The 23,947-nt window shown below is 36.8% G+C and overlaps 1 protein-coding gene across 1 annotated transcript in view; it reads left to right on the top strand.

Moving 5' to 3' along the window:
• The window catches only part of LOC103079536 (leucine-rich repeat and calponin homology domain-containing protein 3-like), a 40,385-nt gene extending 16,963 nt beyond the window's left edge, over positions 1-23,422 (top strand). The window contains exons 7-13 of the mRNA XM_007447593.1: positions 4,193-4,264; positions 6,774-6,822; positions 7,669-7,776; positions 9,300-9,418; positions 10,054-10,191; positions 16,673-16,750; positions 23,297-23,422. Coding sequence (XP_007447655.1) covers positions 4,193-4,264; positions 6,774-6,822; positions 7,669-7,776; positions 9,300-9,418; positions 10,054-10,191; positions 16,673-16,750; positions 23,297-23,422 — 690 coding nt within the window. The remainder of the gene's footprint in view (positions 1-4,192; positions 4,265-6,773; positions 6,823-7,668; positions 7,777-9,299; positions 9,419-10,053; positions 10,192-16,672; positions 16,751-23,296) is intronic.
• Positions 23,423-23,947: the final 525 nt, after the last annotated feature.

Genomic DNA, 23,947 nt, shown 5'->3' on the forward strand with positions numbered 1-23,947 from the left:
ATTTTTTAAATGTTTCTAATTCCAGGTGAACTTTATTAATCACTGTTTTGTCTTATAAGTCACCTGTATGATGAATGGTTCCCTTACTTCATGATGCTAATTATACAAATGTATATTTGGCATCCTATTTTATTATCTATTTTAACCTACTGAAAATCCCAAACTTTTAGATCTCAAGATTATCCCTCCATACCCATTTTATATCTTAAACTTAGGGAAACATTAACTTGGAATGCTGTCTACTGATCATTTTTAACATTGGTTTACTGTTTTTTTTAATTTTATATTTGATTTTATTGGACACATGCAAATTTAGAAGATACATTAAAACACACTGGTTTACTTTTATTGCCTGTTTCATCAGCTGAAAATGAGTATAACTTCAGAGCTTTATTGAGAGTCTTACTTTTATCAGCTTTGCAAGAGAATTCTAACCATGTGCGTAATTGCTTTTCCCATCATGTTTTATGTTATTTTTTTCACCATAGTATTGAAAACTAGCAATTCAAAAGCCTATTGTCTGTAGCAATTCCTGTCTTAGGAGCTAGTAACTGCCGCCATTGTGCATACTACTGCATGAACTGCATACTTGAGCATGAGATTTCTATTACATAAACTTTCATTGTCAGAATTTCTGTGTTCTGTAATCATCATTTTCTTTAAGATGGCTAAAGCACATTTTAACTGGCAGTCTTATAAAGAAATAGGCCTCTGGAGTTTTAGTCAAAGTTAATTGGCATGAGAAGCAAATAACAAGTTAATGTAGAAAAATATTGAGAGCCTATGGTGATCCAGACACTTTACCAGAATTATCTCATTCACTCCTCACAGCAGCCTTAAGAGTTATGGTTAAACTTATCACCATTTTACAAATGATAACTGAGGCACAGAATGTTTTGCCCAGAATGTGACTTCTCCAAGGTCACAGCTAGTAAGTACAAGGCTGGGTTCAAATCTAGATCCAGGTGACTTGAGAACGTGCATGAACACTGTGCTATATTGCCTCCCGTACTGTAATTGAAAACACTTTGAAACACTTTAGGAAACTGAAGATGAGATTTAATAACACATATAGTAAGTGCTGAATGCCCAGGCGTTTTTGTCAAGGAAAAAGTGGAATTTGGAAAAACAATAAAATCCCCTTAGCGTGAAATTTGTAATTTCAGCCATTTTCAAAATACATACACTTATATTTTACTTAACAGTATTCATGTCTGGCCTAAATTAGACGGCCTTTAAAAACAAGAACCACGTCTCACATATTTTTGCATGCCAAATAGTGTCCAACGTGTATTACAAAAATAGTCATTTTTTAAATCATACCTCTGATCTTCTCAAAACTACTTTTCAGTGGCTTCATATAGTAGAATAAAGTCCATATACTTTTTTTTTAGATTTATTTATTATTTATTTTATTTATTTTTTTTGGCTGCGTCGGGTCTTAGTTGCAGCACGTGAGCTTCTCTCTAGTTGTGGCGTGAGCGTTTTCTCTTCTCTAGTTGTGGTGCACAGACTCCAGGGCACATGGGCTCTGTAGTTGTGGTACGCAGGTTCCAGAGCCTGTGGGCTCTGTGGTTTGCAGCACACAGGCTTTCTCGTTGAGGTGCGTGAGCTCAGTAGCTGTGGCGTGCAGGTTTAGTTGCCCCGCGGCATGTGGGATCTTAGTTCCCCGACCAAGGATTGAACTAGTGTCCCCTGCATTGGAAGGCAGATTCTTTACCACTGGACCACCAGGGAAGTCCCCCAATCCATATACTTCTTAACACAGCCTACAAACCCTTTAGAGCAGGTTCCAAACTTCTTAACATGGCCTATAAGCTCCTGTGTACTCGGGGTACTATGTATCTCTCATCTCTGGGGTCATGCTATATCAGCATTTTTTCAGCTCTGAAAATATGGCAAGCCCTTTCCCACCTCAGGATCTTTGCAAATGCTGCTCCCTCTGCATGGAATGCCTCTCATTCCCTGCATATACCCCTTGGTTAATTCCTACTGATCTATCTGTTATCAGCTTAAATGTCACACCCTTAAAATGGCTTTTCTGCAACACCCCTACCCCCAAATCAAATTTGTCTCCACTGTTTTTTTCTTTTCTTCATAGCACTTTTAGGTGGTGTTCATTGTTTTGTATCTCCCCCTCTCCCCCACCCCCAATAGACTACTAGACTGTAAGCTTCATGGGCACAGGGATATTCTCTGTTGCATTTACCTATGTATACTCAATCCCTATCATAATTCCTGGGATATATTAGTTGCTTAATAAATAATTCCTGAGTGAATAATTCCTGATGTATTCTGTACATCTAATAATTGCTCATTAGGGGAGTTCCCTGGTGGTCTAGTGGTTAGGATTCGGTGTTTTCACTGCAGTGGCCCCAGTTCAATCCCTGGTCGGGGAGCTGAGATCCCACAAGCTGCATGGTGTGGCCAAAATAAAAAAATAAAAAATAAAATCACAATCAGAAAAAAAAAAAAAATCTCAAAAAAAATTGTTTCAAGATAAGAAGTTCTGATGATATAGCAAGTAAATGTTGGATTTGATTTAAAGACCTTGAAATATGGGATTTGAAATAACTGTTGGTAATGTTTAATATCAGTTACACTAACATTCTCTTAGGATTGCCCTTCAGGCTTCTGTTGCTTTCATATATGTCCCATATGTATCTACATCCCATCTCTAGATACTAGAAAGGATCTAGGCTCATTTCACTTCTTCTTCCTTCCATCCTTTTTTCCTTCTTTGCCAGCATAGTGGCTTTTAGCCTTTTTTTTTTTTTTTTTTGCGGTACGCGGGCCTCTCACTGTTGTGGCCTCTCCCATTGCGGAGCACAGGCTCCAGGCATGCAGGCTTAGCTGGCCATGGCTCACGGGCCCAGCCGCTTCGCGGCATGTGGGATCCTCCCGGACCAGGGCACAAACCCGTGTCCCCTGCATCGGCAGGCGGACTCTCAACCACTGCGCCACCAGGGAAGCCCTAGCCTTTTTATATTTGAGATTGACAGTAATTCAAGTCCATTTGATCATAAGGAGGCCCAGGAAATCTAAACAGGTGAAGGCATATACAATGTAAGACTGCTGTCACAGCCTTGTTCTTTGGTACATTTCTTTCCTCACTTTCTTCTGCCTTAAGATAATGTTGCAGTGTGTGTTACATGCTTTTTTTTGCACACACGAAAAAGACATTGCTATCTATCAACTCATTAAAAATATAGTTGTATTTATTATATTGACCATCCTACTCACCTTTTCCTAAACACCACGTGTGTTCTTGTTCATTTATCCCATGATTCAGATATTTGTGATTGTAGTTTAAATTTTTTAAAATTATTTAACTTATAAAGACTTTAATATCTTTAAGCCTTTGGCATTTTTAATAGATACAATCTTACCCAATGCCCTTTGTGAAAGTTCTGCCTTCTCTGATTTCTACTCCCCACCAAATGAAAAAATTGTCATGTTTTGAGCAGCTTTTATCTGTAATCAAAATTCTGTACAATAGATTCTAACACTTACTGTTTCTAATTATATCTCTAATATATCTAACTAGTTTTATGTAGTCTGGTGAAAGGATAAAGGATTCAAAGAAAAGGAAAATTGTACTTAACTTCTCAGAGGTCATTTGGACTTTTACAGAAGCAGAAATGAAATGCTGGTTCATCCTTAAGGTGTGATGCAAAATCCTCATGTCCTGGCTTCTCACATCAGAGCCATTAAACTGAATTATAATAAATCTAATTTGAATTAATATTGAAAAGGTGTTGCTCTTATTCATGCCAATTCTGATCAGTTAAAATGAGCTCTTTGACTGGATTTGTTTCCCCTGTCATAGGAACAGCACAGGACTCATTTGTTTCTAAGGCTATTTTGCTAAAAAAAATTTGATGTACTCAGTTTTATTTCCATATAAAATCATGTTTAATAAATCATGCCTTTCATTTCTTGATTAATGTGGTATGAGGTATTGAAATAATTTGAATTAAACAGGTGGAAAACTGTGTTTAATAAATTATAGGGTTTTTCCCCCCAACTATTCTCTTTCTGCCCTATCAATATCTTAGTAAAACCATTTGAAAGTTTGTCAGTGACCTTTCCTTTTCTAATTTTACTGACAAGATCTGCCTGCCTGCCTGTCTGACATTTTGCTAACATAAATGCTGCCTTCTGTTTCTTCTCTTTCTCTTTTGCAATTTAGTCGCTGTCAGGTGTGAATCAAGTGGGCTGTGCTGCTACCCTGCCTCATTCTTCTGCCTTCAGGCCTCTTAAGGTATATCTTGTTATTGTAATTTACCAGGAACTTTGAGGAGGGGATTTGCAGGGGAGGTCTTAAATTTCCCAATGGATTGGTCTAACAACAGTCTGAAATCTAGAATTGTATGAAATATAACTAAGCTTATGAAACTAAGTTTAACATTAATTTCACTTGAAATTTTTTTGGAAGTTTTATTATGTCAGAAACATAGAGCCTTTGTTAATTCTTTATATTGAGATTTTTGTTTGAAATGTCCTTCTAATTTTCTTATCAAAGGGTTGGGGTTTTTTTGTCATGAGTTACTATGTTACTTTGGTTAATATATGATATTGAGTTAACTCTGTTGCCTAATGTGCATGCAAAATAATTTGAGTATCAGTCCCCCAAAGTGTCACTGCCAAAACCCTATTACAGTAGAGGTCAGCAAGCTATGGTCCCTAGGCCACCTGTTTCTGTAAATAGTTTTGGTGGCATACAGCCACTCCCATTTGTCTATGGCTGCTTTTGCACTTAAAAGCAGAGTAGATGAATAGTTACAATGGACATCATATGGCCTGGAAGTCTAAATTAAAAACCTGTGGTATTTTATTTTTTTAAAGGCCTCTACGGATGGTAATTCCATACTTATTATCATATGATACCTAAGAAATGATTCATAATCCTGACTGTCAACAAGGTCCTCTCCTTGTCTAACTTATATCTGTCCTCCTGTGGTTTACACCTATTTCTTCTTTTCTTTCCAGAGTGGAGATTTTCTAGTTACTTAGCAGTCCTTATGTGGAGAATCTTTACAGTTGAAAACTATTATGATGCCACCCTTGTCTTAAAGTTAAAGTTAATGTTAAAGTTTCTAGTCTCACTGTAATAGGCCTTTTTAAATTAAAAAAAAATTTTTTTCCTCTGTATCTGGAATAATCTCTACTTTTTATATTTTTCTGTTTGTACCATTGGTCCTAGCTTTCTCCTTCCTACCTCATCTTCCTTGAAAATAAGGATAGTATTTTGTTTCCTTAAAAAGATATCCAGCTTTTGCCTCATTGCCCCATTTATTCCTTTTACTAGTGCCTGTTGCTCTTATTTTAAATTAAATTTGTTATTTAAATTTTCATTTCTTCTCAGCATCCTAAACTTAATTTATTGGCATCTTTAAACTTGATGAACATGTTGTCTTTTTCACTAATGAAGATGTAATACATTGCTTCACTCAGGAGCGCAGCTTACTTTTTAAGTCTTAATTCTTGGCCTAAGAGTATCAAACCAAGGAATCATCACCACAGAATTGTCTTTCAGATCAGTCCAAGAATTTTCTCAACAGCATGGCTTCTGTTTATTTACTTATTTATAGCAGTTAAAATTTCCTGTCAACATTAATCTCACCTGACCCAACTCCAACTTCAGATAAAAGATTTCTGAAAATATTGAAAACCAAAAGGGAAAAAAAAGCATGGGAGTGTGTATGTGTGTGTGTGTGTGTGTGTGTTTTAAAGTCATTCTGTTCAAAAATGTGTCTCAGTTATCATAAATTATTGAGTACAACTCAATGATTATTGAATATAACTAGCTATCAAGGCCTAAAAACCTGTTGTTATTCTAGCTTGATTCTACTCCTCTGCCAAGTCTTCAATATTTTTAACCCAGCTAACCAACGCTTCCTTTTAAATTAGCTTAACTCCATTCCCTTTTTTTAGGTACCCTGTACACCAGTTGAGCTAGTTCTTCCTCCTGCTTTACAGTTCCTTTGGTCAATAAATTAAAAACATCTTGGATTCAAATACTAGTCTTGAAATACAACTATCATCTTTAAATACCTCATTTCCTAACTGAAATGAAGAAAGCTTCATCACTCTTTCTTAAAACAGTACTCAAGGAGGGGGGTAGGAATACTTTAGAAAGTATGCCAGAAAAATACTATTATAAAATAAAATTTTATTCTCTTCTATATATTCCCCAATAAAATTTTCTGCCTTAGGATGATTTCATTTTTCACAGTCATAGGAAAGGCCTGTTATATAATAGGACTATCTTTAGAGAATGCATTACATAAATCTTGCTCTCTACAACTAAATAAAGTTTGGCCTTGGTGGGGGGGTGGGATGAATTGGGAGATTGGGATTGACATATATACACTATTGATACTATGTATAAAATAGATAATGAGAACCTACTGTATAGCACAGGGAACTCTACTCAGTGCTCTGTGGTGACCTAAATGGGAAGGAAATCCAAAAAAGAGGAGTTATATGTATACATATAGTTGATTTACTTTGCTGTACAGTAGAAACTAACACGACATTGTAAAGCAGCTGTACTCCAATAAAAATTAATTTTTAAAAAAGTTTGGCCTTAAAAAATATTCAGAATTATTATAACAAATTCTCATTTCTAGACTTAATTTTGAAGGAGAGTTGCATGTTTTTTTTCTTTTATTGATATAATCCCAAATGTGGAAAGAGGTACTATCCATAAATGTGGAAAGTACCTCTTCTTGAATAATAATTATTGATGTATCTATGTTTCTCCACAGAATGATCACAGATCTAATGCTATATCAAGTTCACCTACAACAGAAACAGGTAATAGACACAAAAGTGCAATTAACCACATCCCAATTATAATTCTTTACCAGGATTTTCCTGATAAATTACTCCTTAGATGGCTGTGGCTTCCTTTTCTGAAATGAGAAATCAGGCACAAAATTGGGAACTCTGCACATTTTTCGCTTTTTAATTCAACTAGTCATTCAACCACTCAGCCATTTGATATGAAAAAATGAGCAAGAGCTAGCAGGGCTGTAGGTTTGCAAGAGACTATATTTAATATATTAACATTCATTTTGCCTTTATTGAATACCAAAAGTAACATGACAATTAAAAATACATATAAACAGGGATTTCCCTGGTAGTGTAGTGGTTAGGATTCCAGGCTTTTACTGACATGGCCTAGGTTCAATCCCTTGTTGGGAAACAGATCCCACAAGCTGTGCAGCCCGGCCCCCCAAAAAAATAAAAATACATACAAGCAGCCCTCCCACTTTCAGGGTTACTTTTCTTTTCTTCTTTTTTTAAGTACTTATTTATTTGGCTGCTCCGGGTCTGAGTTGCGGCATATGGGATTTTTAGTTGTGGTATGCAGGATATTTTAGTTGTGGCATGCGGGATCTAGTTCCCTGACCAGGGATCGAACCTGGGCCCCCTGCATTGGGAGCGTGGAGTCTTAACCTTTAGCTCATGAGGGAAGTCCCAGAGGTTACTTTTCTATACCAGATTTTCTATTAATAAACAAAATTATCATTTTATATCATTGCAATATTTAACTTTTTTCTTCATTTGCCATTTATTGAACTTTTGTCATGTGTCTGTTATTATATTTAATTTTTTCCATCTTCTTTAATCTTATTTTGCTTTTCCATGCTGATTCAGTTCATCATTCCCCTGCATATTCTTTTCCTGCTGCTATTCAGAGAAACCAGGCCCAGCGCCCTGAAAGCTTCCTTTTCAGAGGAGCTGTCAGGGCAGAAACAAATAAAGGTAGGTGGCAGTGCTAAAAGGGGCATTGGAGGGGGTGGGGGATGGTGGTTATTACAATGACATTATACATTACATGCTTTTAAACTTCTACCCTGGGAATTCCCTGGCAGGCCAGTGGTTAGGACCCTGCGCTGTCACTGCCGGGGCCCTGGTTCAACCCTGGGTCAGGGAACTAAGATCCCGCAAGCCGCGCGGTGAGGCCAGACAAACAAACAAATAAATAAATAAACTTCTACCCTGAGATGTCACCAAGGCAAAAGTTTTAAACTCTGCGTTTGTCTGTGATCTCACTGATATTAAAGGAAGAGAATCTTAATCTTGTTTGAATTCATTTTGGTCAGAAAGTTTCTCAGTACCACCTAAAAGCAGGTTATAGTGTTTGAACAAAAAAATTACTCTTTCAGGGCTTCAGGGAATGTCCCTTCTCTCTGTAGTGTGCTCTTTTTCCGATTTTTCTGTTGGTAAAAGCTGTTTTCTTTGTTGTTAAAGAAATCAATCAGTAATTAAAAAAAAAAACAAACTATTTAGTCTCATGGTTTTTAGTTAATGTGGCAAATTTCTGCCTGACCCCCAAAGAAGTTACCTAGAAGTGGAAACAGACATTTTACTCCCAAAATAACTATTTTTAACATAACTGATAGATACACTCACAGTGAGATTTAAACTCAAACCAGAGGTGCACTGCTCGTGGGATTGTTAATTAGCATGGAAAACTGTTTACATTATCTGCTAATGGTGAACCCTTGTATATCCTATGACTAGCAGTTTTGCTTTCTGAAATATGTACACATCTGTACCAAAAGATATGTCCAAATTATTCATAGCAACATTATTCATAATAGCCCCAAACTGAATGTCCATCCACAATAGAATGGATAAATAATTGTGTATATTTGTACAATGGGATACTAAATAAGCAATGAAAATGAACACATTAATATACACAACAACGTGGATAAATCTTATAATGTTGATCAAAAGAAGCCAAACATAAAAACATACACACATATAATACGGTTTTATATGTAGAAAGTTCAAAAATGGGCAAAACTAATCTGTGGTGTTAGAAGCCAGGAGGTACATAGTTAGAACCTGTGGTACTAGAAATAACTGTTGGGTACTGATACTGATGGGTAGGGAACATGAGAGGGTCTCCTGGGTGTTGGTAATGTTGCATTTATTGACTTGCTTGTGTCTGCTTTGTGATGATAATTTATTCAGCTGTTTGCTTATGATTTGTCTAATTTTTTGCATGCGATATTTTTCAATAGAAGCGTTTTTAAATGGATGTAATCAAACACACAAAGTAGTTGAGCCAAATGGGTAATGGACATTTGGTAGTTTTTCATACTATTCTCCCTATTATTGTGCATATTTTTAAATTTCCATAATAAAAACTTTTTTTAAAAGGTCACTCAAGAAGTAGAAAGTGCGGTACTTTCAAGGAAACTGTGATCAGGTGGATCTGAGTATTTTTGCAGCACTGGCAGTCACTTTCTATCTTACGTACCAATATTTTTCAGGTCATGCGTCACCCCTTCTTTCATCTTCTGCACCTACCACTGATTTTAAAGATCCGGTAACAAGGCAGAATTCAAGACAGAGAGAAGAAGAGCTGGAATTAATAGATCAACTACGGAAAGTATGTACATTGCCTTTGAATTACATTTTTCAGTGATACTGGTGTAGCCCATAATCCTGGCATCACTTGTTCATTTGACTTATAATTTTTAATAGAATCAACAAGTGCCCATTGTGTGCTGTGATGCCCATTGTGTGCTGTGATGCCCATTGTGCGATGAATTTTTTCACTTGTTTACTAGGAAAATGAGATGGGTTATTCCATAAAGCTCAACCCCTGACCCTACTCATTTAAAATTTTTTTCTGCCTCATGATTTAAAGAAATCTTGTTAGAGTAATAATAATTCATATGTATGTACACATATACGTATATTGATACATACCACACTTACATCATACGTACTGTTTATTTTAAAATTGGATCTAGTTGTTTTTTGTTTTTTAGTCAGAAAATTGTAAATGAATTCTGTTGTGGAACTTTGCAGCACTGTCGCCTGGCTGCCATACATATATATATATATATGATCTCCTTAAGTTATTGACTTAGGATAGAAAGATAAAATAGAGATTGTGGTACTTAAGTTATTTGCTTTTTAACTTGATTTCTAATTAAAAATATTCCATTGTGACTCCATTATGTCCTGTGTGTCAGCCACTCTTGAATTAATATATTTCACATTTTCCTGTTCTTTTAGCATATTGAGTACCGGTTAAAAGTATCTCTGCCTTGTGATCTTGGAGCAGCTCTAACCGATGGTGTTGTTCTTTGCCATTTGGCCAATCATGTGCGGCCTCGATCTGTCCCAAGCATTCACGTTCCCTCACCAGCTGTAGTAAGTTTATAATGCTTAAAAAAAGTTGGCTCTTCATCAGACATGTGTTAAGTACAGAGGCAGGCACTGTGCAGAATGCTAAGGGTACAAATATGAATAGAGTCCAGCCCCTGCCTTCCGGGTCTCACTTGCACTAGAGAAAAAGTAGGCATGTAAACAATAACTTACAGCTGTGTGTGATGTTATAAAAGAGGTATGTAAGAAGTGTGCTATGGGAATACAAAAAAGGGGCCACTTCAACTCTGCCTGGAAAGTTCAGGAAAGCCTTCCCAGAAGAGGTAAAATTTGAACTAATTCTTGATGTATAAGTAGGAATTTGCCAGCAGTACAGAGAGGGAGAACAGCATTCTGGGCATAGTATTTCTAGACTAAAAAGCTAAGGAAGATCATGGCATATTCAAGGATTTCTTAAGTTGTTCAGGATAGATCATTCACAAGGTGTTGGTGTAAATGGCAGAGGATATAGCTAGAGAGGTAAGCTAAGGGCCATGTGACAAGGGCCTCATGTCCCATGTCAGGGAGACAGAAGTTTATCTTAGTGTAGACAATCAGGAAACACAGAAAGAATTTGAGAGGAATAATGTGATTATAATTGCAGTTTAGAATGATGAATATTTCAGGGGTAGAAGTGACATGATTGAGGGACCAACCTCAGGTGGAAAATGAGGCAGAATATGCATTCAAGATGACTGGCAGGTTTTTTTTAGACTGCTGGTTAGATATGGACATCAGTATCAGGATGGCAACCCACAAGAGAAAGAGCAAGTTTTAGATTGACACAACTCTCCTTTTTCTTCCTTCAAGATTTTTAAATATTTTTTCCATTTTTTAATTTATTTATTTGGCTGCATCAGGTCTTTGTTGCAGCACGCAAGATCTTTATTGCAGCAGGTGGCTCTTTCATCGTGGCAGGGGTTCTCTTCATTGCAGGCTTCTTTCTAGTTGTGGCGTGTGGGCTCAGTAGTTGCAGCGCACACCTTCAAATTTTTATTAAGATTTCAAACCTTCAGAAAAACTGAAAGAATAACACAAAGAATACCCTTAAAGCCTCCACCTAGAGCTGACATTCATTGCATCTTGCCATCTTGCTTTGTCTATATTTATGCGTGTTCATGTGTGTGTGTATTTTAATTGCACCATTTAAAAGTTGCAGATATTATAACACCTTACCCCCTAAATATTTCTGAGAATTGTCCTAGGCCACCTTGCTCTTATCCATAGCCTGAAGCCAGGGATGAACAATGTGGTGGCTGAGCCCTATTCCTCAAGGTGGGAGTGTGATGTGATTTATTCACAAGGCTCCCTATGGGATCAGGCTGAAACTGAGAAGGGACAGCTCTGAGCCCTTAGCAGCCAGCAGGGAGTGGGGGTAGGAAATGAGGATGGATGCACAGGCTAAGTAAAGAGACATTGGGTGAGGCACCAATAGCATCCACAAGTTATATTCAGATTTCCCCAGTTGTTCCAAGAATATCTTTCACGGCTGCTCTGCTCCTCTCCCCTCGCTAGTATGCACACACAACAGGATGTAATCAAGGTTTCCACATTGCATTTGATTATTATTTGATGTTGTGACAGCTCTTTTGATGAGTCTGAATGGATATTGTGCATCTGTAACATGCTTAGCAGTGTCTAACCTTTTAAAGGTTTTGCCCTCATCTCATTTTCTGGTCATTTGTTGTTATTTAGCACATACTTCCTGATGCAAATCCTTTACTCAAATTGCAGTTGTATCTAGGCCTATAGATTGCCACTCTGGATATTCATCTTGCTGCCTCCCCAGATGCAAATCGTTTAAGCCTCCCAAGGACCTTTGATTCTAATTATAAAAGCTGCTTTGTTACCAAGGTCCCAAGAGGCTGATATGGCCCTTTCCCCTCTAGCATATCCAAAAACAGAGTCATACATTTGCTTCTAAAGAAAATAGGTAGCCATTTTTTATTTAGTGACCTCAGAAAGCAGGCATTCAGCTTTGTGTAGAAAAGGCAGAGAGGAACAGTAGCACTACCAAATCAACTATGCCCCCAAAGACTTGAAAGACTTGGTTTTGCTCCTAAAGGTGGTGATTAAGATAACAGGAATTGACATGCTATTTGGCAACACCAGAAGGGTAATGGCTTATTCATACTTTGCATTCTTCCCAGTTTCTGTCAACTGAATTAAGAAAAATAAATTTTTTTAGTAATAAAAGAAACCAAATCTATCATTCTTCATTTTCAGGGGAAATACTTAGGAAGTAGCAAGGAGCTCATGTAGAAAGTGGAATATGAGAGTAAGGGTAACTGAGGTTTTTTATCTTCATCAACCAAACATAGTGCCTTTCATTTAAGAATGTAAAATATTTACATACAGGAAAAACAGAACTATTTTATCAATGTTAAACCACTTAGAGACATAAAACACATGGACCTTCTTGTCAAAGAAACATGATATAACATGAAATTAGAGCATTTAAAACTTGCTAATGAAATCAACAACAACATTTAGTCATATTTATTGAGCAGCTAGTCAGTGGTAGGCATTCTGAATAGGATGAAAGGTACAGAGATGAGTTACAAGTGGTCCATTCTCTCAAGAACATGAATTCCTCTTAAAAAGTAAAATAAATAAAAGAGGTCTTTCCTGAAATAGTATCCTCGACACTTAAAAGCAAGTAGGCCTGGGGCTTCCCTGGTGGCGCAGTGGTTGAGAGTCCGCCTGATGATGCAGGGGACACGGGTTTGTGCCCCGGTCCGGGAAGATCCCACATGCCGCGGAGTGGCTGGGCCCGTGAGCCATGGCTGCTGAGCCTGCGCGTCCGGAGCCTGTGCTCCGCAACAAGAGAGGCCACAAGAGTGAGAGGCCCACGTACCGCAAAAAAAAAAAGCAAGTAGGCCTAAATAAAATTGTTTAAGAGGGGATCTTTTGGGTCAATAAATGACCTATAAAGTTGAGAAACACCTCAGTATGCAAAAATTCCCAAATTATAACATTTGGGGGTGGAAAAATGGACTTTGAGTCAACCAGATGAAAACCATCCAGTATTTTAATTAAAAGCAAAAAAAAAAAAAAACCCTCACTTTTAAATTATGATACTGATTATTATGAATAAGTCAATATTGCTTTAATGAGGATACTGTTACAGTACTAGATTTTAATATAAATATTTATATCTTTTTCCTTCATACTGAATTGCTCTCCCTCATATTAGATTATTTCTTCCCTTATTTTGTTCTTCTGACTATACAGAGAGCTTTGTAACTTACTTTCTTAGAGATTTTTCCTGATGAGAATATAAAATTAAAGCCAAATACAAATGAAAAACCATAGCAGTTTCTTTGTGGCTACATTAACACATAGTGATTTATTGTAATTCTTTGAAAACCTGCTAATTAGATCTGAGTGTAACTTAAAAAACACTTTCATGATGTACTGTATGAACCAGGCTTTCCCCCCCGCCCCCCAGTTCAAGAAATGATCCCTCATTGCAAGGGGAGGTCATAAGTCCAGGTATTTTGAAAGAAACTCAGAAGGGCACTTGTGCTTGTAACCATTAGGTTATAATTCATCTTTCTTTGTTATTTTGGGAGGATCTATGATGTATGATAAACTGCTCTTTGGTTGTTGAATAGGCATAGGTTTTAAGTAGTACAGTTCACATTGTTAGAAGTGCACTATTGAACCATATAAAAAAATCATTACAAATATTGTGATGTGACAGCTCATTGAAAGAACCATATCACCAAGGAAGATGACCTGAAAAAATGCTGAATCATTTCAATTTTCAAATAGCAAAATCATTTATTTCTTGTTCCTTTCAGTCTAGTTCCTTTCCTCTTGCTGAAATTATTTACTTTCTTCCCCAAAACCCACATAAGATTTCTTATTCAGAAAGGGCTGTACATTACAGAAGTGAAACAGGCTCTACGTGGCTATCCAAAACCATGTTTTATGTCATCCGAAGTTCTGGAAAAGCTTTTGGGGATAGCAGGTTCCTCTGATATTTGACTTAAGGCAAAAAAATGAGTCCTTCTACACTCCAGAGTGATAGGGAGTCTACACCCCTGGGTCCTTTTAACTAGCCATTCCATTGGAGACATACAGAGCAGGGATGTGTAGCCTGGGATTCATGCACTCCTAGGGCTTCCAGCACTCGTCGAACTCCCTAAAATTGTATGCATGTGTATTCTTCCAAAGAGTAGATTCACAGCTTTCATCAGACTATAAGAAGGAGTTGTATCCCAATTATGAAACACTGACCTACATCCCTGGGATTTAGACAAATGCTAAGAGAAGGAATAACTGGAGACAGATGATGGTTCCCCACTCCATTTCCCCTTCATCAGTCAGAAATCTGCTCTTTGTAGGGGACATCTCAAAGGAATCTTTTTATTCTACTCCTTAACCCCCCACCCACACATATTTAGGGTGCTAGTACTCCTCATAGAGAGATAATGCTGAGTTGGACCCCAGGATCACTATTCTGAGCTTTCTTTTCTTTTTGTCTGAGATGGTGGTGACTCTTGGACCAGTTTCTTACTTAGCAACACGAACTCTATCTTTTTATCCTTTCTTTTGCACAGAAGGAAACTTGTTTTTCTGCCTATGCAGTAAGACCTATTTCACTCTGTCCTTCCAACATCTAAGGGAGATGTTTCAGAAATGTAGGGGTCCTTCTTTTATAGAATAAAATGCCCAGGTCCCCTTCTTTTGTTAGAGTCTCACATTCATGATCCACCTGTGCACATGACGCCCCTAGCCTTCTCTCCCAAACTCAGATCAAGATCCTGGTCTGCTTAGCTAAGGTCCTTTCAGAATAAGGAAAGCTAGTTGCATTGATTCTGCTTCCATTTCTACTGGTATATGGAGAGGGAGTTTCTAGCTAATGAAAAATTCTTCTGAGTGAAAAGCAGTTGTCCTATGTTTTCTTTGCCCAGTTTCTCTTAAAGTTAAGCCCATGTCCCAATAGCTTTCACCACAGTGACTTTTCTATTACACCTCAATTCACCTTACCTCCCTCTTAACTAGCAAGGAGTTAAAACCACAGCATCAGTCCTACCGTGAACACCAGCTCTTTCACATGTAAAAAGTCTAAGAGAAGGAGCCCAGCTCCAGCGTGAATTAGCCAGTGTGAACCCCCATAACTGTCTTTCTCCTTCTGTTAAGAAGATTCTGATTCTATTTATGTTTCACATTTGTCTTCTGTTTTTTGTTTTTTTACTTTTTTACCTCAGTTATAGAAGAACTTGGCATAGGCAAGAAGGGGTGTTCTCCATGGAAACCTGTTATCTTCTTTCTAGACTTAATTTTGAAAGCTTTTCACTTTGAAATTTTAAAATTATTATTACTCTCCTTCCATCTCAGTTGTTGCCTTTTATAAAACTTTTATGATAAAGCCAATCCTAGTGTCTGCTCGGTTTCTCCGGCCAAGATTATAGTATGTTCAACCATTACTATGTAGTTATCTTGTTTCCCCTCTTCTTGGCAACAGTATGATATTCCGTCTTTGAAGAAAACCCAGATATTCACAAGTGAAACCGTTTTTTTTCTAGAGATGGTACAGGCTTTCATTTGCTTTGTAAAAACCATAGGTCAGATTTCCTGCAAATGTTTGGCTTCCATGCCTGATACTTAAACCAGCAGATGAATTTGAACAATTGAGTTTGTTAATCACTTTGGGAAATGAGATTCAGATTTCTTTCTTACATGATAACCCACTTGGCAAAAAATTTTATCACTTTAGGTCATGTGATACAACTGTGTTCTAGTCATCAGAGATTTTTTCAGAAAAGCAAGCTTACTAGTTAGTGACTAGGGAAATTTCCTATGGGAAATTTTCACCTTTTGGAAAATGGTTCTTTAATCCAATCTTTTAAAATTAAAATGTTTAAAAAATTTAAAATATAACCATTGAGTAGAGACATGATGCATCTGCAACATATTTATGAGCAAAGGCTATTGTTTTTTTTAATTATTATTACTGTTTTCTTTAAAAAGACTGAAAGGAAATGAACCAAAGTGTTAATAACTATGATTATATTTGAATGACTGAGCTGTGGGTTATTAATTTTCTTGTTATTCCTCCAAATTTTCTTTGTTGTATATTGCTTTAAAGTGGAAAAAAATTAAATCATCCTCCTAAAATTTCTCTATTTAGCACTTGCCTTACAAAAATCAAAGCCCAATGTCTAAAGTAGGGGGTGGCAAACTATGGGCCACAGGCCAGTACCTATTTTTGTAAATAAAGTATTATTAGAACACAGTCACTCTTATTTGTTTATATATTGTCTGTGGTTGCTTTCAAGCTCTTAGCAGATTTGAGTAGTTACAACAGATCATATGGCCATGAGGCCTAACATCTTTATTATCTGATTCTTTAAGAAAAAGTTTGCTGACCCTCTGGTCTAGAACATTCAGTTTATGAAGCAGTTGGCAAGAGTATTTTTAGTTAGCAAATTTTTTTAAGCTTTGCTAATAACACCATGTTTTCTTTCCTTTGCAGCCTAAATTAACAATGGCAAAATGCAGACGAAATGTGGAGAATTTCCTCGAAGCCTGCAGAAAAATTGGTGTACCTCAGGTAATAAATTTATCATATTTTATGTTGCTAAATAAACTTGGGTATTATTTTCTTAAAATCTTTTAGAAATGCAGGTATCTAAAATCTTACAGGGTAGGTCTGAGCTAAGTTGATAATTACTAACATGATTTTGTGTTACTAGAGTCAGTCAATATATTTTGAGCAGTGTCCCATAATTATTTCCAAGGACCAAGCAAAGAAATCATATACACATGAATTTCAATATGTTGTAGTAAGTAATTAGTGCTAAGTAATCAAAAATAGTTATTCTGATATTTTCCTAAATACCCCCACTTGCTGATTGACTTGTGTACAACTTCATACACAGTAGAGTCTGTGCTTCAGAACAAGTGCATCTCAGACTAAAAATGCTTCAGTTGGCTTCAGTTTTTTAACACCTGCTTTAATGCTTTTAAAAAATGTTTATTTTGAAATAATTTTAGGCTTTGAGAAGTGTTGCAAAAATATCATAGAGAGATACTGTATACACTTCACCTAGGTTCCTGGACTGTTAACATCTAACATAAATGTAAACATAGTATGTCATCCAAACTAATAAACACATAGACAGTGCTGTTGACTAAATTGAAGACTTTATTCAGACTTTACCAGTTTTCCACTAAGCTCTTTGGAACTGAACACACAAGAGGCCATTTCTAGTCACTTGTCCTGCTCTTGAGATATTTTTGCTTCCAGATTCCTCAGTTAGAGCTTTATTGCCCTTTAATAGTACAAATAGTTAAACTTTTACCCTTTAAAAAACAATTATGTTAAGTGTGGCACTCTTAAAAAATATTATATATAGTGACATATATAGATAAATTTAAAGAAATAAAAACTGGTGCCATTTGATACTTTTTTCATTAACTACAACCATTACAGTTCTTGTCACCATATTTTGTCCAACGTTCAAGGAGAAAAACATGATACTTTTCTATCACCTTCTTAATTAGCTGTCAGAAACCCGGTATTGGCCCCTGGACTCAACAAGTCCACTATTTCTCTCGAAGTTAAGCCCTTGTCCCAAGGGCTTTTCCTGACAGTGACTCATTTTACCCAGTTCACCATTCCTCTCTTTAACTAACATGAGTTGAGAAGGTCAAAGCATCATTTGTCCAATGAACACCTTTCCCTTTCAGCTCTTTCACAAAGTGGAAGAGAGCCCAGCTCCACAGAGCAGCTGCACTAGCCAGTGTTAATTCCCATGAGTGTTTTTTCTCCTTTTATTAAGTAGATTGTGATTCTACTACTTATTTTTTACTTTTTTCTTTTGCATTTTTTTAAGCTGAGTTATAAAATAACTGAAATTCACATTTGGTGGTAGTTAGCAAGGATCTTTTTTGTTCCTGTGGACAAATTCAAAGCAAATGTATTGCCTTTATATCATATTGTTTTCTGAAGGCTCATCATCTCTTTTAGAACTAACCATTTTTAAACATATTGAGAGCATTAATAAGGTTTCTAGATAAATAGCATACATTTCTCCATATTAACAGGCAGGTTCTAATATTCACATGTACACTCTAACATTCAGTGTTTCCCTTATACCTCCTTGAGATGATCCTACCTAACCCTCACAAGCATGCCCAGTACCTGCCCCAGTTCCATAGCACAGTGTCTTTGAACAAGAGAATGTGGCACGGGTTGGTGCAGGGAATGGGACCAAAGGAAAAATATGAGTGATTAAAAAGAGGCACCACATACCTAGAGAGAAGAGTGCTGAAAACGGTCCCACACGGCAAGACGTGCTGGCACACTTAGCCTATGTCAGACCTGTAAAGGACTTACAGTCATTGTACATGTACTCTGGGCTCTACAGAACTGTCATCTGTCTCAGATTTAAAGTCTATACACTGAAATTCTTTTAGAATATAACCGCCATCAGTCAACAAAATCAAAAACAGTGTGCCTTTTAAAGCATGCATTTTATTCCACCATTTGCCAAGCAATGGTTAACAGTATTTATTTGAAGGCAGGAGATAGAAAAAATACAATTTTAAAAGACTGGGTACTAAAAAAAAAAAAGACTGGGTATTTTTCCAGGGTGGTTTTAGACTGGAGTTCTTGACACATCCTCCTTCCCCTCCCTTTCCCCCTACCAAAAAGAGTAAATGGACATTCCACATGGGCCACCTCTTCCTTCTCCACTCCTGCCTTCCACCCAAGTCTCACCACCACCATCACTAACACTTTTAGATGGGTTCCTGTTATGCTGCTACTTCTGCTAAAACAGTTGATCATTTGCCTAAAACAAAATGAAGGAAAATGAATAAATACAAACTCGTAGGTTTAAACTAGCATATTCTCAGGTCCCTCTGCCATGGGAGGGAAGAAGAAACCTATACCTCTTCTTCTTCCTTTGTTCTCCCTACTTCTGGGCATTATGACCTTTGCCTAAACATGACCACCTGCTATGTTTCACCTGTAAATAAAATCAGGGATGTAATAATGATCACTTTTGAAAACAAATAACATAAAACTTAATATTGAAAAATTTGTCAGCTCTCCTGTCCAGAAAGCATGTATAAAGATGAATGATTTCCCTTCTCAGTATAACTTTTTAAATGTCTACAAGTTAAATTATGAATGAAACACTGAAGAATAAAGTGATTGTAGTTAAAAACCTCCAATAAGGTTGGGCATATGGATAGTCTCTTTATTATTATGCTTTTATTAAATATATGTTACAGTCAAAAAACTATAGTTGGTGATAAAAACTTCTGAGTCCAATATCTTATGTTCTGGAGTTATTATATGTTATGTGTGAAAGAATATTTTCCTGTTATCAAGTCCAGTAATGCTTTTATTTATTTAATTTCTTAATCTGTGAACTGGAGGGTTTGGATGCTCTCTAAGGCCCATTACAACTCTAGATTTATTTTGTACAATTAGTAAACAAGACTTGGTTAAGATGGACTTGACTTGATTTTTAGAGGAACACCAAGTCATTCAGTACACCTGACTTCCAGGTAATAAATTTCCCCTGATTATTATGCTTTCTTCATTCTTTGAACCTTCTTGACTCACCTGGCTTTCTCCAAAAACTTCCCTCTTCTCAGCCCACCCCCAGGTTTTGTCCTTGCTTTCTGGCCTATTTTTTGTTAATAGAGAAGAATGAGTCGAGAAAGAGGTTGCCTCACCCACTCAGCCACTCTCAGGCCTCACATAACCCTAAGTCAGCATCCACCTCTGTTCATTTTATCCTGAATGTTCATACTAATCACCAACAATTTTATTCTGCTATTTAGTAGTAAAATCAAGCTGAGAACATAGAGGATTCTTTGTGGGTTTGTTTTTCAGCATTTTGATTCATCATAATAAAAAATGTGATGGGATATGTTTCTTTGAATATGACTGAGATGATCATATTGAATTCTATACGCAAATCTGTGTTTCTGATCCACTGACTTTATTTTTCTGTTTTCCTTTCCTGCTCACACTTTGGACAGGACAATCTTTGTTCCCCTTCTGACATCCTTCAGCTAAACCTCAGCGTAAAAAGAACTGTTGAAACACTACTTTCTCTTGGGGCACATTCAGAAGAATCCAGTTTTGTCTCTCTATCTATCCAGCTTTTGGGTTTTGTGGCATTTTATTGTACTTTAATGTTAACTCTCTGTATGCTTTATTACTGGATCTTCCCCCTCTAGCCGAAAGTGCATTCCAGTGATTTTTCCACCTCATTCCTGTGCTTGGTAAAGGAGGTTTGTTTCTCATTCAAAAGTATTTACATATGTGCTTTTTTTTAATTGGTTAGCCATCAAAGAGCTAACCAATAAAGTAGATAACTTCTTTCCTCATGTGTCCAGATGAGCAGCTCATCACATTAGGAAGCATTTATGATTGCTAACAAAGAGCAGAAAGACCAGTATATTTTCTTCTGCTCATTTGTCCATTCTCCTGGCCTATATGTGGCCTTGTTTCTCTTATCATAAATGCTGAGCAGGGTCTACTAATACAGTCCTGAGCCTGTTGTTAGAATATGACTTAGGACTTTATTTCCAAATGACATAATAAAATTTCCATCTGGTCTTCTTTCCATGCCTCAGTACAACTTAAGTGTTGAAATTGTGAGAAGTATTAAAATTACGAGTTGCTGAACTTTTCAACAGCTGTTCATGAGGAAACAGTTGAACCCCTTCTGTTCTGGGGAGCACCTGGTCACTTAGATCTCTGCATTGAGCTATGCCCTGAAATCCTGAAATCTGTCTTTATTGGTAGGCACAAGTCCACCTAATAAGCATCTGCTCTCTGGACATCTGGAAGGCACTGGCCATTTAATCGTAATAATTTTAATTTGATCAGAATGTTCAGTCCAAAGATAATGTAGGTTCCCTAGATTGCTATTCTGAGCCCATTGTGTACATTGGAAACAGTACACAAGCAAAACAAGCAAATTATCTGGAGCTGACCTTTCAGGGGTAGGCACCTGTCTGCACATTTATTATGTTTGTTATCTTTAACTTCACTTCTAGAATCCTATTTAGAATTTAAAAATTGGAATTTATGTAATTTCCAATATATTTGAACCATCTTAATAGGTGAACTTATATTTGATAGACTGTTGAGGAGATTTTATCTGAACAGTAGCAGGTAAAGAATTAGGCAGCAATCTCTGTTCTGTACCCAAGGCGATGAAAGCCTCTTTCAGAATGCTTAGTATATTAGCTGCTAGCCTTAATGCTTGAAAGTACTTTATAATTGCATTCAGATTCTGGTTCTCATAAATAGTGTTTCTGAACATTCAGGAATCTCTGAACTCTGTTAAGAAAATTGGACAACTGAACTCATGTATGAAGGAAGATTGTGAGGAACCATATCATGTTGTAGAAGTCAATCTGAGGATCTGATTGCTTTGGTTTTCTTTCATATTAAATGGGAAAATTATTTAACACATTAAAAACCTTTTATTTTTAATGCTGAAACATTGAACACTGTGTTGAAAACAGCAGTAGTGCCTTTTGGAGTTGGGGGGAGGTTTTTTTTTGTTTTTAAGATGTCTCTGAGTCACAGATCATTCAGTTTTGTGAAGTTCTGTCCCTTTAAAAAAAAACATGGTGTTTTATATGGTTTTGGGGGAGTAATGGTGCATTCTCTTCAGAACAGAGTTCGCTCTAAGCCAGCTAGAAGGTAAATGTGCATCTGGAAAGCATAAGCCACTGAGGGAATGTGTAAGCCACGGGCTTACAGGTCGCAGGGGACCCCTGGAAACAGAGATCAAGGAATCGGCCTCAGAGGAAATATGTCTCCCTCCAGAGTAAAACACCCTGCAGGTTCATTTTAAGTGTAGTTAATCTGTACTTCAGTTGTACTCAGAAGATTTATACAAAGTTGCTAGTTTCTTAAGATCAAAAGATTCCATTTACCTTGTTTTATCAAGGTAAGTATTAAATAAAAAGAAAGTGATTAAGAAGCACAAGTACCAATAACGGTTCATAAAACATACTTGTTATATTTTTTATTGCAACTGGTTTTGTAAAACTTCCTAATAACATATTAAGTGCCAATGAAAAGCTGAGAAAAATCCAGTTATCTTCTTTAATAAGTATATATAGTCTTTTTCAGTAGAACCAGAATTCCACTCTCATTCCTTTAAGAGTAACCTCTTCTTTCTTTCATCTAATCAATGATAGATGTTATTCTTAAGATATGCCTTTTTGTCTTACAAGAAAGGATTAACCAAACACATTAATGAGGTAATAAACAAGATAGAAGCAATCTAACTTGCTTAAGCAAACATGTAAATGCTTTTCAAATATATGTTAATGTGTTCCTGACTAAGCTCACATCATAGTTCTCCAGCATAATTTAATCCATTAAATACCAGGATATAAAATACTTTCTCAAATATGATTTCTTTATTTAAGTTCTGTAATTCAAGTTTTTAAGTAATTCAAACTGGGCCTTCCGTGAATATCCAGTGTAGGGGACATTTTCTCAAATACTTCTAAATCTCAAGGATATACTTCAGTTTCTTCCCGTGATCCCTGCCTGGTCTGAGAACCCTGATTTTCATAGTCAGGACTATAACGTAGAGAGCATTCCTCTCTCATGCAGTCTGAGTTAAGGCATGAAACTATCTTGCATTCCTATGGTTTGTAATTTCCAAAGCACTTTCTCCTACAATGTTATATCTTTAGGCTTCAGCCATCCAGTAACTTGGAACTGTTTTTCTATTTTCACCTGCCTCATTTTACTGATCTGCATTGCTCTTTTATTTATCAGGGATGAAGTATGCTGCTTTTACTCCATAGTAGTATGTTTATCTTCTGTTGTATGTAAAAGTGTATGTAACTTGTCCATTTTCTAATATTCAAAATGATCTGGATGTACTTTTAGATGTATTAATTTAAAAAAAAGTGACGAGTGTCAGGTACCATCTCTGTGTAACTCATTAACAGAGGTCAGATTCTCAGGTACTGACTTCTCGTATCTCAGTTCATTATTATGAGGGAGAGAAGAGATGCTTATTTTTTCTTTTCAGTTCTGTGATGTTCATCCTCTTTTCTCTTCTGTTTGTTTTTATGTTACATTGTCCCATTTCAGGAGCAATTATGTTTGCCTCTCCACATTTTAGAAGAGAAAGGTTTGAGCCAGGTTGCGCTGACGGTCCAGGCTCTCCTGGAACTTGCCCCACCCAAGCAGCAGCAGCACCAGTTATCTGCTGTGTAAGGACTCCCAGCACCGTGGGCGTTGGCCTGGCCAAAACGAAACAGGACAGCGTGACTGCTGCTGTGAGCCGTCTGCTTAACAAAGCGCTTATGTGTTCTTGAAAGGGACTGTTTCCATGATTCCTAACAGGAATATTTTGCTTCATTTCTCCATTTTAGGGGAGGTTATATCCATTTGCATTGAATTGTTTATGAAGACACGGTTGGTTTTCACAAATGAAACTTAATTCTGTCATTATTGAGAACCCAACACTGAAGCCTCACCTGGCTGTGCTTTTCTAGAGAGTAGAGGCTCTTTCACATACTGAAGACCATCTTCTCAGAAGGATATTGTCTCTCTTGAAGGCACAGCCATGCTGTTATCTTTCCCTGTTTCCAAGCCTCTGGAATCCACTAGTTTCTAAATGTGGTTGTTCATTAGAATCTCCTGGAGAATTTGTTAAAGTACAGATTCTCACTCGGTTGGTCTAGAGTGAGGCCTGGGTATCTGCATTTCAACAAACATTCCAGGTGTTTCATGTAGGGA

Source organism: Lipotes vexillifer, unplaced genomic scaffold (assembly GCF_000442215.2).
Source record: "Lipotes vexillifer unplaced genomic scaffold, Lipotes_vexillifer_v1.1 scaffold823, whole genome shotgun sequence".
Taxonomy (NCBI): Eukaryota; Metazoa; Chordata; class Mammalia; order Artiodactyla; family Lipotidae; genus Lipotes; species Lipotes vexillifer.